Below are 17760 nucleotides of genomic sequence, written 5' to 3'. Positions count from 1 at the left end.
TAACAATAAAACATAAGGTTGGAGAAAATTAAACATTTCATTGGGGCCCTAAACATGTCATTTTTGTTAAACTTTTAGTAAATTGGTGTTAAATTGTTTAAGTTTCATGATTTTAATTAATTAGACATGCTTTCTTATTAATAAAATTTAATTTAACCTTAAAAAAGGAGTCCAGAAAAAATTAAACTTAAATTTAATGAACAAGCCCAAAGCCGAAAACCTAGGGGAAACACTGAAGCTACAAGAATAAAAATGTGGGCAAATCAAATAAAATGTCTTTATTCAACAATTTCTTCTCCTCCTTGTCAGTCTTGAATGCACATTCACAAGAGAACCACAACACATGTGTGTGCATTCCTCTGCATGTAAACAAAGCGTTTGTTTTCTTTGTGCACAAAAAGTATTCTTGTAGCTTCATAACATTACGGTTGAACCACTGATGTCACATGGACTATTGTATCGATGTCCTTACTAACTTTCTAAGCCTTGAGCGTGGTAGTTCTGTTGCTGTCTATGGAGGGTCAGAAAGATCTCGGATTTTATCAAAAATATTGTTATTTGTTATCTTTATTTATTTGTTCTGAAGATGAACTAAGTTCTTACATGTTTGGAATGCCATGAGGGTAAGTAATTAATTACAGAATTTAAATTTTTGGGTGAACTAACCCTTTAAGTGTCCAAATTCCTAAACTCAATAAAGTCCAGCTGGGACATTAGCACTGGAAAGCAATTACTGAAAATGTTTTTAACAGGGTGGAGCACATGATGTTGGAATTATCTATATAGCCTCTGCTGGCCTCTGGTCAGAAATGGCAGTTTGTTTATGTGATTCTGGTAAACAGTCCTCACCCTGTTCCTGTCTCAAACTCAATGACACTGTCATTACTTGAACTCAGCTGTATAAAAATACACAGCAAGATTCAGGACAGATACACTGTATCACAGCAAGGAACCAGAGGAATTGCATGCTGTTTACCTCACCTTGAATACGAACTTGTTTCCTGTTACAGTGGGGACACGGGAGCAGGGTGAATTCCTCTGCCTGATGCATGGAGTAATCAGTGCTGGCCACCACAATCCGATCGCCCGGTTTCCAGCTGCTAACATCATCCATCAGGTTCAGAACCACTTTATCCACTGTATCAACCTGGAAGCCTGTTGTAGGGTAACCTTTATGGTAGAACAAAAACCAGTGTAGATTTTAAAAGGGTTTTCTTTTAATACATTCAACATTATAGATTTTACTTTAATGCTGTCAAAGACATACCATTTTTCCACTCGCTGTACGCAGTAACAGTGAAACCAACACCATCCACAGTGACGAAATCTCGGCGGGCCAGCGCCTTGCCACCTGTGTCATGGTTCTCGTGTTCTCGTACGTCTTCCGTGCAAGAACCATTTCCTCCACCAATTACTGAGACCAAGGCCCATGCCTGCCTAAAATGGAGATGGTGGATGGAGAGAAATAGCTATTTAAAAAAAGCCAGTAATAGACAAACACATGAAAGAGAAAATGTGATGCAGATTGGGAAGAATGGTGTATTTGTAGCATATAAACTTCATGGCTAAAATCAATCACTTCAATGACTACAACATTTAAATTTCAAATTAGGATAAATGGCTTCTCCATTAAGACTTGTCAGTGCACTTCCATGTGGAAGTGATGATCAGTTATTGCACATAATTTAATAGAAGAGCATCAAAAACTCTTGGGTGGAACAGCCAAACACTGTCAAGGATGAATGAGAATGACTAATTAAAGCCCATTAGAACAGTGAAAAGAGCAGTTGCCACTCAACTGAAGGTAACTGAATTTCTGTCATCAGTCTATGATTATAATATACACCAAAATGTGGAATTCTTTGAAGAAAGTCATTGCTTTCATGAAAGAACACCGTCTGAATATTCACAATGTTCAAGGGTTCGAAAAATGTTCATTTACTCATCCTCAATGTCATTACCGTATGATTAAATTTAAAGAGACAGCTGACCCAAAAAATGACAATTCTGTCATCATTTACTTCCTCTTGTCGTTCCAAACCAGAATGACTTTATTTCTTCTGAAAAGCGCAAATGAATGTATTCTGACAAATGTCTTGGTTCTCTGTCCATTCAATGGAATAATCTTCAAAATAGAATAGTTCCACAGAATAAAGATACCATGAGAATGAGTAAAGTTTTTTTCATTTTTGTGTGAACTATCCTTAAATTTCAGTCTGTTCCTCACATAAAGCTGTTTGTATTACATTGTATTGCTTTGGAAAGGATGGAACTAAAACGAGTAGGGATAAAAGGGGGTAAAAATACCAAAGAATTATGGCTCAACAGGCTACTGGTGTCAGCTTCTGTGGTAGCATTAATGCTTCCAATATGATGAAACTGCAGTTACTTCTTCACAGCAACTAGGTCAGAAATGCTATTTGTTATACTGACGCATATGAGCTCTAAAGGCCAAGCCTCAAACACAAAACCCTCCAGAGGTTTGGAAAATAGTGTCTCATTGAACTTTCTCCCATTAAGAAGTGTGGTTCACTGCAGTTTACAACAAGTTAATAAAATCTTTGTAGATAAACAGAGTGACTAACTACCCACATTTGAGACCAATAACTTAGCTGCTGTGAGGTGGGAGGTCTATGATGGCCAGAGACTACACTTATATTATTGTTTTATCTTTCATGTTTTCATCTTTTAGCAGCCAAAAAGGCAAAATTACCTCATCTCTCAGAATAACTATTATGTCTGACTAACACAGGAATCTTTCCTGTCTTTTTCCATCTCGTTCCTGGCAAATCCCTACCCTCAAAGGAGAGAGGAATGTCTAAAATCATTAAAGAAGAACTGTCACAAAATTTCCTGCACTTTACCACCTTGAACATTTGAAACAATAGTACTTCCATACTCTTTGTGTGGCACTAAAACTTAAAAGTCTTTGTTTAATAATAATGGAAAGTTTTCCAAAGTTAAAAAACAGGCAGCAATCATTTCCATGATTCCATGATGTTAAAACCTGCATGAAATTTGTGGAAATAAAACATTTTCCACAATAGCACAGCAAACTCTTTCTGTGTTTCAAAGTGTCTCTTTCTTTCTTATTTAACTCTTTTGATGCTCCAAAATATGATGATCACCTTACAAAAGGTGCAAATCCTTTTTTGAAAAATAAAATCGAAATATCTAAAATCTACTCTAATGTAAAAAAGGCCAATTTATAAAAGATGCCATTATAAGGACAACATCTTGTTAAATTAACAACATGCAAAATTAAGTAATAGGCTTATATTTCTACCATAACCAAAATAAATGATTGAAATGTTAATCACAAAAATATTTACTTTGTTTTAAATTAACAGTTTATCCACTATTAGAATACATTTAGAACTTTATCTTGTATAAAATTTGGATTTTTTTATAATACTTATTGTTTTACACTTTTTTTTTAACTGAAATTTTTCTGGAGGTCCCCTTGCCACTCACTTAACACATGCTTTGTATCCAAACATACACCTCTTTCCACTGGGACAATCCTCCCTGTGCAATCTGAGGTTAAGTGCTCTCTTAACAACACAAACAAACTTCACAATAAGCAACTTTCTTTCATACCTCAACTCTTAGCAATTTACCTCCTAGTTAGTGTGAGATTGGCAGAGCCCATATGTTAGATTTATCACTATCCAATAACAGGCTTATCAATTAATTTATATCAAAAATATGTGAGCTCCAACGCACCCCCTCAGGAGTGTTATGTTGCGCAAGTTTTCAGTTAGATTGTGTCAGATTGTTCTGTTTTGCAAAAGGGAGCTGCCAAGTTTGCATGTTGTCATCAGAGATGTGGCGAATTTGACTGGTAATGAGTGGAAAGCAAGGGTAAAGGAAAGGGTTTCTGTATGTGCAATGTGTCAAACTGAAGTCTCCAAATGAGTACATTAACGTTGGTTTATCTGTCACACCTACTACTGACCAAATCCTGCCCCACCAGATTCACTGAAAACCACATAACTGCAATGGCGCAAAGTCAGCAGTCAGCAGACAGATAATATTTCCTCATATGATACACGTTTTCTTTGCCTTGAATTTCTAGTTATGTAACAGAACACAGAAAACTTTTCATGCCCAAGACCTTTGACCAAACTAATATATCTAGAGACATTCAAGTCTGTAGCTTGAACGTTAAAATAAGCATGCATATTTTCCACATTTCTTGAAGTAGAAAGAGAGAATGTTACACAAAAGTGCCTTTGCAGTACACTGTAAAAGTAGGCTTTATGTCTGGAGGAGTTTTTATATTTGACACTAAAAGCTTTACAAAATCTTTTCAGTTGCATGTTAGTACACAACATCCCTCACTGAAAATCTATACTTTACTATCTGCAATGTAACTAGAAGAGACTCAACACCTGGTTCCTCTGGCTTTGAGCACTTTAAAAAAAACTTGCATTGAGATATAGACAGATACACATGTCAGCACTTTTCAAACAAATCCTGGAAATATGCCTGTTTAACCTTTCACTGGGGTTTCCTTCAAAATACTGCTATAAGAGTGCTAAGGACTATTAGCTACTAATAGCTGGCTTGTATTTGACTGCTCATACACATACTGGCAAAAGTCATCATGCCAAATGAATAAATAAGAACTTTTATATTTGCTTTAAATTTCTTGTTAATATTAACGTGCTAGACTGTTTTGGACTCCTAAGTCACACTTTGAATTGAAAACAACTGCATTAGACAACATTAAATTCAATCCAAAAGTAACACTGAATAAACCAAGTGGCATCATTTTCTCAGAACTAACTTGACTTTTTTTTAAAAGCTATTTTTGGTCCCAAGACCAGAAAGTGTCCAAATACAGGGTCATAATGTTGAACAGTATTGTTTTATAATTATGAAGCCTAGCATGTCACATTGTTTGATATTTAATTATATAATGCAAAGACAAGCCTGCGTCTTTAAGCGTGCTGCAAACATCCAAACAGTTTGCATGACTGCAGAATGAAAATAGTAATGTCTGCACAATGCACACTGCTTTTGGGATTCAATAGCTGGGTGAGCCTAAATTAGGATATGGTTTATGGAACAACAGAACACTTTCTGTTCCTAATCATACCAACTTCAAAGCTGTGCTCGGCATTATCAAAGCAAAAACATATCAGATTTGAAAAAGCTTCTTTCCTGCTTCCACCCTCCAGAGATTCAATGACGTTTGAAGCACATTTATAGGGAATCTCTCACAGAGTTTATGGCATCCCTACATCCATATCCCTGGTTAAAACAAAAGAAAAAGCTGGTTTAAGCTGGTCTGCCAACCTAAACAGATAAAAAGTAGCCCAAAACCTCTCTAAAACCAGCCTGGGAGACTAGCAAACCATCTTTGGCTGGTTTAAAATGATTTTATTTTCAGTAGGGAAGCTTTATTCACCTGTATCTGAGATTAATGACATGGTTGCTGCCTAGAAGTTCCTGGATGGTTCCTTTGGTCTCCCCCTGCAGGTTCTTAACTGCAGAATCTCCAGTGGCCAGTGCAACAATGCGTCCTGCAGGCAGAGACTTTAGCAGCTGACTAAGCCTCTCACTGTCGTTACGAGAATCGTGCGTGTCGAAACGCTCGTTACACACCACTTCTGCCGTGTCCTGATCAACCACCCGCAGGTTAATTCCACGGCTGAAGTTCTTCTGGAAGCCATGGTCACCGGTAGCCAAACCTGAAGCAGGTACAGTGCGAGTGAGGAAGGTCCAGGACAATCTCTCTGACCCATGGAGCTCGAGAGTTCCTCCGGCATTCACACCTAAAAACTTGCGACCCATCCCGGGAACCTCAGTCACAGTGGTTTCATCCGATCGGCCGACCAAGGTGATTGTAGCCAGAGAGCGATAGCGGCATTTTGGAGCACCGATATGGAGAGCGCCGCCATCTTCTATCAAAATGTGGCGTGTTCGCAGTGTAATGTTTTTGGAGCCTTTTTTATCATCCGCAAAGACAACTGAACCTATAATAAAATGAATATCATCAGCTCAAAGATGAGACTTAAAACCCAAATAAAAATTCTAGAATTCTCCTTTCCCTAGTGAAAAATAAATATACTAGAATGTATTTGAAATACATTTATTGAATTCTAAGTATACTACAAATTCATATTTATTTTCACTTCAGGTACACTTGAAATATCTTGCAAGACTGATATTATTCAAAAATAATACAATCCTCATCAACAGTGACATTAAAACACATTTTAGGCTTAATATTAAGCTCCAAATAAAGTTTAATTATAATTTTATTATTTTACTGATTTTTATATCAGTAAGTCTTGAGCTATATGTCAGTAAATATGTTAATATATTTTTTACTATACTTAGTATGAAATAAATGTATTGTAAATATATTCCTTTTTTACTAGCGTCATACAGAAATGTACAAAAATTAACAAGCCAAAGTGTTTTGCAAAGGTATTTTTTACACATTGCACAAATGATCTTACCTCCAGCCTGGATAGTGATAGAGTACAGGGTGGCAGATGAATCTAGGCGATAATGCTCACCACTGCGTACCACCACCACCTTTTTGAGATCGTGGCCAGGTTTCCAGGAGCGCAGCACAGGGTTGTGATAAGGGCAGTTCTCTACAAAAAGAATAGGAGGAGATTTCAGAGTCTGAGTATAAGATGATTAAGTACAGTCTTGATATTGACAACAAGGAGTTCAGATTTGTACTTTTCTCACCCCAAAAGAATGATCAACATTTTATTAATGTATTTTGATATTTGCTTTGCTAGACTTTCCTTTATAAATTTTTCTATAAGATGTTATCACAATGCATTTTATGGACGACCGTTTCGTGAACCTAGGAGAGGAGATAATTCTGACTTTGCTATGAAAATCTGGCACTTCTGAATCAGAGAATGTATGTTTTGTTATTAGTTTAAGTATTTGCGTGTGTGAGGGAGGGAGAGAGAGAGAGAGAGGGTCACATCACAGTGGAGTATCTTGTGTGCAAACACATACGAGCTTCATCACTATGTCTGTTACGCAACTCTGTTCCCCTCTCAGGCTTGAACTGATGGTAAAATTAAGGACATTATTAACCGTCTTTACTTTTATTTTGAAAGCTGAAGCTCGCGATTATGGAAAGGGGCGTTACATTTCCGACAAGTGCTTGGCCAGTTGGCCAATCAGAGCAGACTGCGCTTGTCTGAAGGAGGAACTTTGTAGAAAACTACGCGTTTGAGAGAGGCGGGGCATAGAGGACCTACAATAATGTACAGTATTTGAAAAATAATGTGTTTTTTGAACATTAAAGCATGTCAACATATTCTGTTACACCAAATACACAAAATAATGATCTTTAAAAAAGCATTATATGACCCCTTTAAAGTGCCCCAATTATGGATTTTTGAAAATGACCTTTCATGCTGTGTAACAGCTCTAATTGAATGAAAACATCCTGCAAAGTTTTAAACTTGAAAGTGCACTGTGTACAAAGTTATTGTCTCTCAAAAGAAAGAGTCGACTCCGAGTCATTTAAACGAGTCATTTTTAAAATGAATCCCAAGCCATTTCATGTTGATGTCAACATGAAACATTAGCATATTGCCCGCCCACTTGTTGCATGCGCAGACCCGGGAATACTAGAATACCACCATCCCCCAATTTAAAAATTGTTGTTCTTATGTTCTCTGTAGCATGCAAAATACGTATTTAGTTGTGTGTGTTGTGTTTGCTCTGCGCAGCTTGTAGGTCTCTGGTTAACCGGCTAATAGCAGTATCTGTTCGCTCGCAATTGTCTAAAAACGTGTCAATGAATAGTGAATATTTGCCATTGTTATTACTTGGAGTTATGTTAAAGAATAGAGCAATACATTGGTGTATAACCAGGCTGGGTCATCGGACCAATCACTGAAGATTAGCCTCACGCAAAGGAGGGGTTTGGAAAAATGAATCGTTGAGCGAATCGTTAGAGAGTCATTGAGCAAATAAGGTAAAAATAAATGCATATTATAAGACAATGAAAGTGTCAAACTGTTGTTGGGGACTCCCAAACCCAAAATATGATCGTTTCATAACCAATAATAGGGGCACTTTAAAAAAAAACTTTAAAAAACTAAAAAAAAACTTGACCCTAAACTTTTTAACGAAAGTGTATTTCTCACACATTTAAGGTGATCGTGTCTTACCATCCAACACATCTTTAGAGGCAATACTGAGGACGACTATGAGAATCAGTAGGAAAACACAGAAGAAGACTCCAACACAAATATAAGTGTTCTTCCTCTGCTGGTTTTGGGCACGTTCCCTTCTGCTCTCATCTTCTGACAGATTAAAAACCGAAGGCCGTGCAGGGGGCAGGACGGGGGGCTTCAGTGGGGGCGGTGGAGGAGACTTGGCTGGGGGTGGAGATCGAACTGGAACAATCCTGCCTGGAACATATCCTGACGACCGCTGAGCATTTCCGTTGACAGGAGCCACAAAAATGGGGTGACTGCTGGGGCCATCATTCACCTGCATGGTATAACTGTCTGCCACGTCCTATGAGGGGGAAAAAAAGAGAAAACCATGAAAGATAAACTATCATTCAAATGTTTGGGGTCTATATTTAATGCTTTGTAAAGGTGCGAGGCTGCATTTATTTAATCAAAAATACAATACACTGTAATAGTATGATATATTATTATTATTTCAAATAACAGCTTTCTATTTTAATTTATTTTAAGATGCCATTTATTCTTGCGACGTTTTGGCATCCATTATTTCAGTCTTCACTGTCACATTATCTTTCAGAAATCTTCGTAATATGCTAGAATCCTTTGATAAATAGGAAGTTCAAAAGAACATCATTTATTGGAATTAATTTATTACTTTTGATTGATTTAATGCATTATTGCTGAATAAAATTAATGACTTCTTTAAAAAATAAAAAGCCTAACTTTTCAATGAGAGAGTATGCAAAAATTGTTTTTGAAAAAAATGACAAATATGAAAATAAATATACACTACACCATACCACCTTGACAGGCATTAAGAATCAAGCTCAAAGTATTGTGGGCCAACCAAACAAAACACATGGCACCAATTATGAGAAAAAAAGTGCTCAGTCGTTCAACCCGTGGCCCCTTCGTGCCACAAAACAACAGGCACGGGTCCTGTAAAGAAACTCTCCCTATAAAAGCCTATCACACAAATATTTGCTTACCAATAACCACTTCAGCCAAATTCATTAATCAACATTCAAAGAGACTTAAAAGTTAGAGTCTAAACAATTTGGCTTCAACTGTACCAAACGGTTACTAATGCGTTTACAAACTTAAGCTAGATTCTTCAGGGCAAAAATCAAACACAAAAACTTTTCTAATCTTTTAAACATTAAGGGAGAATAGAACAGCCACTCTGACCCCAACATCTGTTGAACCGTAGCTCATTTATTATTATACTATTAAACTAATTCCATCGTTGCTTTGATCAACACAAAGATTGCACTGATCTGGCCATCTGCAGCTCCTCAGCCATAAACGCAGGGGCACAGCAATCACTACAACTGGGGAGGACATTCACCGCCCCCCTTCTTTTGGGATACAATCAATACCAGTGCTTTAATGTGTCCCATCCCCCACTTTTCAAACAGTTTTTCTCCCCTGAACAAATGAAATCACATTTTAAAGGGGGATGAGCAATGCATAGTCTGAGGGGGTGAGTGGACAATGGCAGGCTGTGGACAGAAACTTACAGGCCTTATCTGTGGTCACCCAGAGAGGTTGTGTAGTCTACTAGTGAAAATATAAATAATTATAAGTCTTAAAATAATTAAAACATGTTCAGATGATTATTTGGGAAAAGTTTTCATGGATACGAAAACTTAAATACCAAAATAAATTCACTCTCTTATGATGACCTACAATGCAAATGCAGAAACAGAAGATGCAGACGCATGCAAAAACCTTGTTAAAACCAGACTAAGATGGTCTCCCAACCTGGCCAAGCTAGTCTTCAGCTGTTCTCTCAGTTCTCAGCTGACAAGTGTTTAAAGCCAGGTCTGAGGTTGGGAGACTGGCAAACAAGCTTAGGTTGGTTTACTGTATTTAATATATATAAATATATATAAGAACACGAATAATTTTTGAATGAGTATATTTAAATTTAAATGCAGCATTTGGAATTTCAGCTTTGCTCAAAAAAAAAAGATGTGTTCTGTCTGAACTGTTTGAAAAGAAACATGTTGGCACCGAAACTATCGCTACATCGCCCCCCTCTAAAGTTTACACAATGCCACAAAGTTTCATCATCATGCGTAACTTCATTCCTCCTTTCAGTCATGACTCGGATCTACCAAAAGATGCCGTAAACACACACAATGCACGACTGAAAAGACCTTCCTAAAGTAGAGGTCTAAACCGGGGGTCCCTACAAGGAGACAGAGGTGGTCTCTCTTACCTTTCGATCTCTTTTCACTGTCGCTTGCTTGGCTCGTCCGCTATATTCTCTATCAACCGTAGAGAGCCGCACGCAACTCAGGGGCTATTTGACAGGGAGACCGCACTAAATGTGATTTAATCTTCTTTTACATGGTGTTTTCTTTCTTGGGCTGAAGTCAGCCAGCCCCGTCCCTGGCGCGGCTCGCGGAGGAAGTAAAATTAGAGGCGTGTACTGAGGCTGAGGGAGCGTCTTAGAAAAATAAAACGCGTGGAAGAGCCTTTTGAATGAAAGGGTTCTCTGGTGGGCGGGGCTTACCGGCTTTTGAAACTATGAATTCAGTTTTGTGTGAAGCTTATGGTCGCATAGAGTACAATCAGCAGCTGAAGAAGCACATAGGGGGTCTTGTGTCGTGCGAAAAGTGTTACTTTTATCTAGTGATGTCCGATTCGTGAACGAATCGTTCTTGTGAGTCGGATCTTTTAAATGAACCGAGTGACAAACTGGACGGAAACTGACTCGGTTTGGATGCACAATGAAACCGAGAAGTGATCAGAGAACGGAAGATTGATGGAGGTAATGTAGTATGTAGCTGGTAGTAATATTTATTGGAACAGTTGGTATTAATAAATAAAATTTCTTTAAATTATGCTAAAAATAGCATGCTGAGAAATGTAAAAGAATTTTAATATTGTTAATCTAAATACACATTATAATATGAATCTGGCTTGAAATCGAAGAACCCATAATAGATAGGAATATATGCCTGTCTATATTTTTTGGCTGTTTTAGAGCAAGTACTATGCCATGCTGTAAAGACCACGTTATTACGTAATGACGTAAGGAATCACGGAATCATTGAGTTGTTTAAAAAAAGAAGTGTTCAAAAGAATCGATTCGGGAAAATGAATCAGACTTCCCTTGCTTCTTTTCTCAACGCAGGCAAGAATTGACCAATCACAGTCATTTGAGATAACTGAGTAATTAAACCATTTGTATCAGTTAGTACAGCTTGAAGCGGCAGATTGTCAAGATTTTTAAAACATTTAAATATTTCACTTTTATTGTACAAATGTCTCCGATTAGATTTAACTCGTCCTGAGAGAGCATTGCTCAATAGGGATCCTCTGGTGTGCATATAACACACAGACTGGGAAGGGAATAAAAAACCATCTAACATTGTTAGGTTCTGTACTGGTCCGTGAATAAACATTTATAGGGAGAGGGAAAGTTGTTGCCCCACCCTTAAAAGAATAGGTCACATGTGTTTGTAATGTCCATGTTCAAGGCCCCAGGCTTCAAAGGTCACTGAACCCAGGAGGTGCGGATGACCTCTGGGCTGTTAAAATGGTCTTGAAAAGTGAGTACATATGAGAGGTTAGGATCATTGTTAAAAGCAATTTACTTTAACTGTTGAGTTAATGAAAGGCATGCCTCTCAGAAAGATGAGACATAATATGAGATTTAGTAAGATAAAGAGCTTGAAAAAGACATTCCATCTTCACTTAAGATCTGACTATGCCCTTATAATCTTAATGGAAACCTGGATGGTTACTAAACAGATAGGACTGTAGGATGTTGTCTGTCTTAAAGAAAATGTGGCAGATTTATCACCACGCTTTAAAATACTACAGCTATCAGCAACATGATGCAGATCAGCACACATGAAAAAAAACTCAATACTACCAAAACTGGATTTTATTTCTTTTAGCTCTTTAGTCTCTGCAATACATGTTTACTTCCAATTTTGTATTATAACTATTCAAGATCATAATTGCATACAGTATAGCCATTTTCTTTTACAATGCGCGTTTACAAAAACAAAAACACGTCTGGAAAAATTGAAGCATGTCAGTTTGTGCTTCAGTCTGACCAGTTAAAATCTATTCTGTCATACATAATATAATAAATCAATTTACATTGGTAATAACATTATCATCAGTTTCATAGTACAGTCATTCAGGAAATTTAAAAAAAAAAAACACCATCCAAACAAAGGTTATTTACAAAGTGGAACAGGGTGACAGTCCTATTTTACATTTTGAGAAGTACTAAGATCTACTTTAGAGCATTGTTCAGTTTCCATGTACAGACATTAAATCACATCCTTCCAAACTCGTATCACTGTGTCCAGTGCTTCTCTAAAGAGAAACTAAATGTCGCTGCCTAAATTCAGCAGCAGTGTCTTAAGTAACAGCCTTATCATGGCACATTTCATCTGAGACGCAAGATGGTAAAAAAATACGTTTGAATAAAAGTCAAAGCAATGACTCCAAACAGAATCAAGAGTTAAGTTTAAGTGTAACCAAGAGGTCTGATGGATTAGTTCTATTAAAAAAAAAAAAAAAAAAAAAAAAAAAAAAAAAAAAAAAAAAAAGTGCAAAAGTAGATAACTGGATTTGTTACTAATATCACTAATGCTGTTTGAGCAGGTGTGTGTGTATGCTTTGGGCTATTGAAAGCCACAGTGTTTCTTTATTTGAAAAGTTTATTTGTTGATTTAAGAGTTAAAACAGATATTACTGTCATATTGTCCAGCATTGTTTTAAAGGTCTAGGACAGAGAATACATTCAAGAGCAAAACACAGACAAGTGCAAGTACATGGAGGAAAAAAAAAAAAAAAAAAAAGAAATTTCACATAGATTATACACATTGCAGGTATGTTTTAGAAACATGTACATAGAAAGTTTAATATATTACTTGGCATCACCTGTATGGCAATTCATTATTTGTGTCAGAACGTTGCATTTGTACAGTACTCCATTGTGTACATGACTACATGCATACAGCAAAACAAAATCTGGATTTATGGAATGGGCTTGATTCTTTAGTACATAGTATCAGGACACAGAGTCGGGTCACCGAAACATCCGACGACTCCGCTCGCACCGGTTGAGATACAGTTACACAAACACACCCCTAAGAAAGGCAGTGAACTCCTATTATCTGTGGAGAAGTGCAACTTAATTAGAAGAAAAAAAAATTAAAAAAAAACCACAGGTGAGAAAACCGTTGTCAAGTTCACAGTCGGCACCATGGGCATGTTCATCAATAATGCGAGTCCTGATCTTGAGGTCCATCTATAAGTTTACAAGTTCATGAGCCACAAACTGTTTCAAGCGCTCCAGGTACGGTCCATACAGCTCTACATCATTGTGTCCCGCACCCTCCACCCACAGCGGCTCCACGGGCCGCTGGCAACGCTCGTACAGGGCCAGTCCATGGGAAAAATCAATCACCTCGTCCTCTGTACCATGGATCACCAGCACTGGAGAAGTGACTTTTGAGATTTTATCAATGCTGAGGGAAAAAATAAAAATGCAAAAACACATGAATAGAGCGTTCTTTCATACAATGTTGTTTAAAACATTATGCGAGTTATAGGTTATAGTTATACAAGTAATTTCTACACGAGACAGTAGCAAAAAAAAAATTATTCTGGGAGGTATGAAACTGCTTTTCTTGGATGTCAAGTATTTTTCTTTGGCTGTATCACTTTTCTTCATTGAAGACAAAAGGTTTTAAAAAAAAAAAAAAAAAAAGCATATTCTGTGTCTTACCTTCTTAAGTATCTATCTGAAATTTATTCCCGACTTGCCGGCTGGTCAAATATGCATTAATAAAAAAAAGTTTTAGCTCATTTCAATTATTTTACAATACTAATTGCACATATCTGCTTTTTATAATGCACTGTAGATTTACAGCAGTCTGCAAAAATAAATCACAACCATCAAGTTTGAGGTTAAGATTATGCTTACCAAGGCTCATTATTATATTACTGTAAACAAATATATTTTTTCCTATTATAAATTTTTAAAATGTAATAATGGCACAATGAAATTTTCAATTTCTTATTACAATACAAGTCTTTGTTGCATTTGATTTTATCAATTTAATGCACATTGTTGAATAAAAGTATTTATTTTGTGGTATTGCATGTATAAAATAAAACCCTGAACTACTTGTTGGAAAATATGTGTCACTAGAGGGCACACAATAACAACAGTAGCTATGGGACAGAAAACAGATGAACCAACCAACCAGGTTGGCCTTCTCCACAACATGGCTGCTCAAAGCAACAAACAGTATGTCTCTAACTGGTATGAGGTACTACACAAATTAGGGAAAAATGTGACTGTGGTAAACATAAGGGGAGCAAAAAAAAAAATAAAAAATAAAAAAACTCACTTGGGGAATGCATCGAAGCAGTATGTCTTCTTGGTGTCAGGAAAAGCCACCCGCATGCCTGAGGTCAGAGGGGAGTGGAGGATGACGGCAGCGCTCTCGTATCGAGAGGCCAGATCCACCGAAGGGACTGTACCGATGCTCTGGCCGTAAATGATCACGTTCTCTGGCCTGATCCCGTACCTAGAACACCACATTCAAATGAGTTCATATACACCTACACTCCTGATAATGCTGCGATCAGAAGCTATCTGTAGATATGGCCTTGTTTAAGGATCTGACGACTTTGACGAAGTTGTGATTGTGTTTTTCAGCAATAGCGTGCACCCTTAATTTACAGAGAAATGAAGGTCAGGGAAAAATCTGTAGATGGGGAAAAAAAAAAAAAAAAAAAACTCCTGAAAAAAAAAAAAAAGTCGATAAAAAAAAAAAAGTTGTGCATTTCTCTTCTCTACTTCTTACTTTGCACTTTTTGTTAGAAAATATTTACTATTTATTCAAGTCTTTTAAGGCGTCTAATATTTTGATACTTAAAAGTCGTGACGTATTGTCAAGTATGGTGACCCATACTCGAAATTGGTGCTCTGCGTTTAACCCATCCAAGTGCACACACACAGCAGTGAGTAGTGAACAAATGCACACACACACACACCGTGAACACACACCCGGAGCAGTGGGCAGCCATGCTGCAGCGCCCGGGGAGCAGTTGGGGGTTCGGTGCCTTGCTCAAGGGCACCTCAGTCGTGGTATTGAGGGTGGAGAGAGCGCTGGACATTCACTCCCCCCACCTACAATCCCTGCCGGCCGGGGACTCGAACCCGCAACCTTTCGATTACGAGTCCGACTCTCTAACCATTAGGCCACGACTTAATTTCCATGATCTAAATATTCTTAAGAATTAAAGTTTGTCATTTGAAAGTGTGTAGGCCTTCTGGCATTATTATGCTGTTATATTATGATTATATATTAAGTGGCATAAAATGGTCTTAAAATGACAAAAATCACTTATCGCAGTTATTTCTGGGGCTATATATATATATATATATATACACATATATACACATATATATACACATACACACACACACACACACACACACACAAAATATATATACACACACATATACAAAATATTAGGGCCGGGACTTTAACGCGTTAATTTAGATTAATTAATTACACAAAAATAACGCGTTAATTTTTTTTAACGCATTTTAATCGCACTTATTTTTGCACCGCGGAACGTTTCTCACTGGATGAGTTTCGACGGACCGATTATACTGGAGCACCAACTAGCGTCAGAACGGACTTGCGTTCGTGGAGACCGGTCTTGGCTAGGGCTGGGTATCGAGTTCGATACTTTTTAGGCACCGACCGAATTGCCTCGATACCACCGAGTATCGAAAAACGTCTTGTCGTTCGGTACCAAATTTCGATACCTAAGGGGTTAATCTCATCACATCAGTGAGCCAATAATCCTGCAGCACTAGGTGTGTTTGACTAGAAACGGCGACGTGCAGATTGATCAGTGTTTGACCTCCGCGAGAGCGTTTCGAAAGCGCACGGAGCAGTCCGCTCTTTAAATCGCGCGGTTTGTTTATTATACACAGACTGAAGCTCGCGTGACGTTCGCGGTCATTTCAGCGTCTGCCGCCTCTCTAAATGAGGACATGAACAACATCTCCAGACCTGCTCTGAAAGTCACTTCATGAGCATTTTACCGTTTGATTCGAGTAAAACTAACTCATCTCATATACACACAGAACTGTAAAGGTATTCCAGGCAACCCGTCAAAATAAAAGTTCGGTTTTAATATTAACGGTATTAATATTGTTCAGCAGACAGTACATACTGCTACTACTAGGCTACTATTAAAATTGTTAAAACTTTTTTTTTTTTAGTAATGATCACACAACAGTTATTCCATGTTTTAATTTTAATAGTAACCTCCCTTTGTTTGCCAAAATAAATAAACTTTGATTTTCAATAATTTAAAGAGAAATTAAATTAATGTTTTATGTCTTCATTTGAAAACCAGATACAGAACACAGAATTTCTGAGGAAAAATAAAACATTTCATAAGGCTATTTTAAGAATAAATTTAAATAAACTAAGTTGTTTTTATGCATTCAAATAATTAGACATACTACACCAGAATTTAATAACAATAAAACATGTGGTGAAAGAAAATAAAACACCCACTTATGAAAGTGGATGAAGATTTTAAATTTCTTGAAGTCTTTAACAACCTAGAAATGATGATTCTGTCTGAGCTATGTGTTTTAAAATGAACATGCACTAATGTAAACGTAGCCTAACATGTGTAAACTGAAAACAATTTGAACTTTATTAAAATTATTTATTTATTTGTGTTGGATATATTTTGTTCCTTTGTGCAGTGGCTCAGGAGATGAGACTTTGAGTCTGTATAAATATCAACAAGCTAAAACAAAATATTTTTTTCAGATAATGTAATCTTATTAAAACTGATTTTATAAAATTGGTATCGAAAAAAGTACCGTTCAGGAACCGGTATCGAACTCAAGGTATCGGTATCGATATCGAAATTTTTTGAACGATACCCAGCCCTAGTCTTGGCAAGCTTCCTTGGAAGAACAAACTCGGAAGGACGCGAGAACACAGAACGCACACTTATGAGAACTGAGATGTAACTTACTGCATTCCTGCTTAACTGACCGCATAGTCTCAGCATAAGAAACGGCCAATGAACAATAAATATTACAAAATGTCATATCATAACTTATTAAAACATTTCATACTATTATAGATATTACTTTCATATAATTGTATTGTTTTATTTTACAGCATTATATGTTTTACTGTTAAGATTCATTTTAATATGCCAATAAAAATGCAGACTTTCTCCGGGTCTTATAACTTTATTAAAATTAACCAAAACAAAAGGATAAATGTTTACTTTCAACTTGAAGAGCCGTTAAGTATTTGTGAGAGCAACTTTAAAGCTTACAGGCTTCCGTACACCGGCCACCCACAGCGTTTTCTGGGATTTCTAACGGCTCGATTCTCTCAAGTCTGCACTCGATTCATCCTCATTTTCAAGAACATATCCGGGCACTTTCATGCATCCTCTGTACTTGCGTTCTTGAGAATTGGAACTGAACTTCGACGGTTAACGAGAACACAAGGACGCAAGATCGCTG

The 17760-nt window shown here is 37.1% G+C and overlaps 3 protein-coding genes across 2 annotated transcripts in view; all 3 read right to left on the bottom strand.

The window, feature by feature from the left end:
- LOC306871586 (cell surface hyaluronidase-like) overlaps nt 1-10624 on the bottom strand; it is a 31532-nt gene extending 20908 nt beyond the window's left edge. Inside the window, exons 1-6 of the mRNA XM_079419646.1 lie at nt 10417-10624; nt 8166-8517; nt 6474-6614; nt 5417-5984; nt 1268-1437; nt 982-1170 (exon numbers count right to left, since the gene is read on the bottom strand). Coding sequence (XP_079275772.1) covers nt 982-1170; nt 1268-1437; nt 5417-5984; nt 6474-6614; nt 8166-8496 — 1399 coding nt within the window. The 5' untranslated portion in view covers nt 8497-8517; nt 10417-10624. The remainder of the gene's footprint in view (nt 1-981; nt 1171-1267; nt 1438-5416; nt 5985-6473; nt 6615-8165; nt 8518-10416) is intronic.
- Nucleotides 1-17760, bottom strand: part of LOC306871647 (transient receptor potential cation channel subfamily M member 3-like) — a gene marked incomplete at its 5' end in the record, with an annotated part of 440831 nt that overhangs the window by 190506 nt on the left and 232565 nt on the right.
- LOC306871196 (alpha/beta hydrolase domain-containing protein 17B-like) overlaps nt 12080-17760 on the bottom strand; it is a 29003-nt gene continuing 23322 nt past the window's right edge. Inside the window, exons 3-4 of the mRNA XM_079418970.1 lie at nt 14585-14764; nt 12080-13696 (exon numbers count right to left, since the gene is read on the bottom strand). Coding sequence (XP_079275096.1) covers nt 13477-13696; nt 14585-14764 — 400 coding nt within the window. The 3' untranslated portion in view covers nt 12080-13476. The remainder of the gene's footprint in view (nt 13697-14584; nt 14765-17760) is intronic.

Source organism: Barbus barbus, assembly GCF_936440315.1.
Source record: "Barbus barbus genome assembly, chromosome: 6".
Lineage (NCBI taxonomy): Eukaryota > Metazoa > Chordata > Actinopteri > Cypriniformes > Cyprinidae > Barbus > Barbus barbus.
The sequence above is the reverse complement of the archived record's forward strand: the minus strand, read 5'-3'. Positions and strand labels throughout refer to the sequence as shown.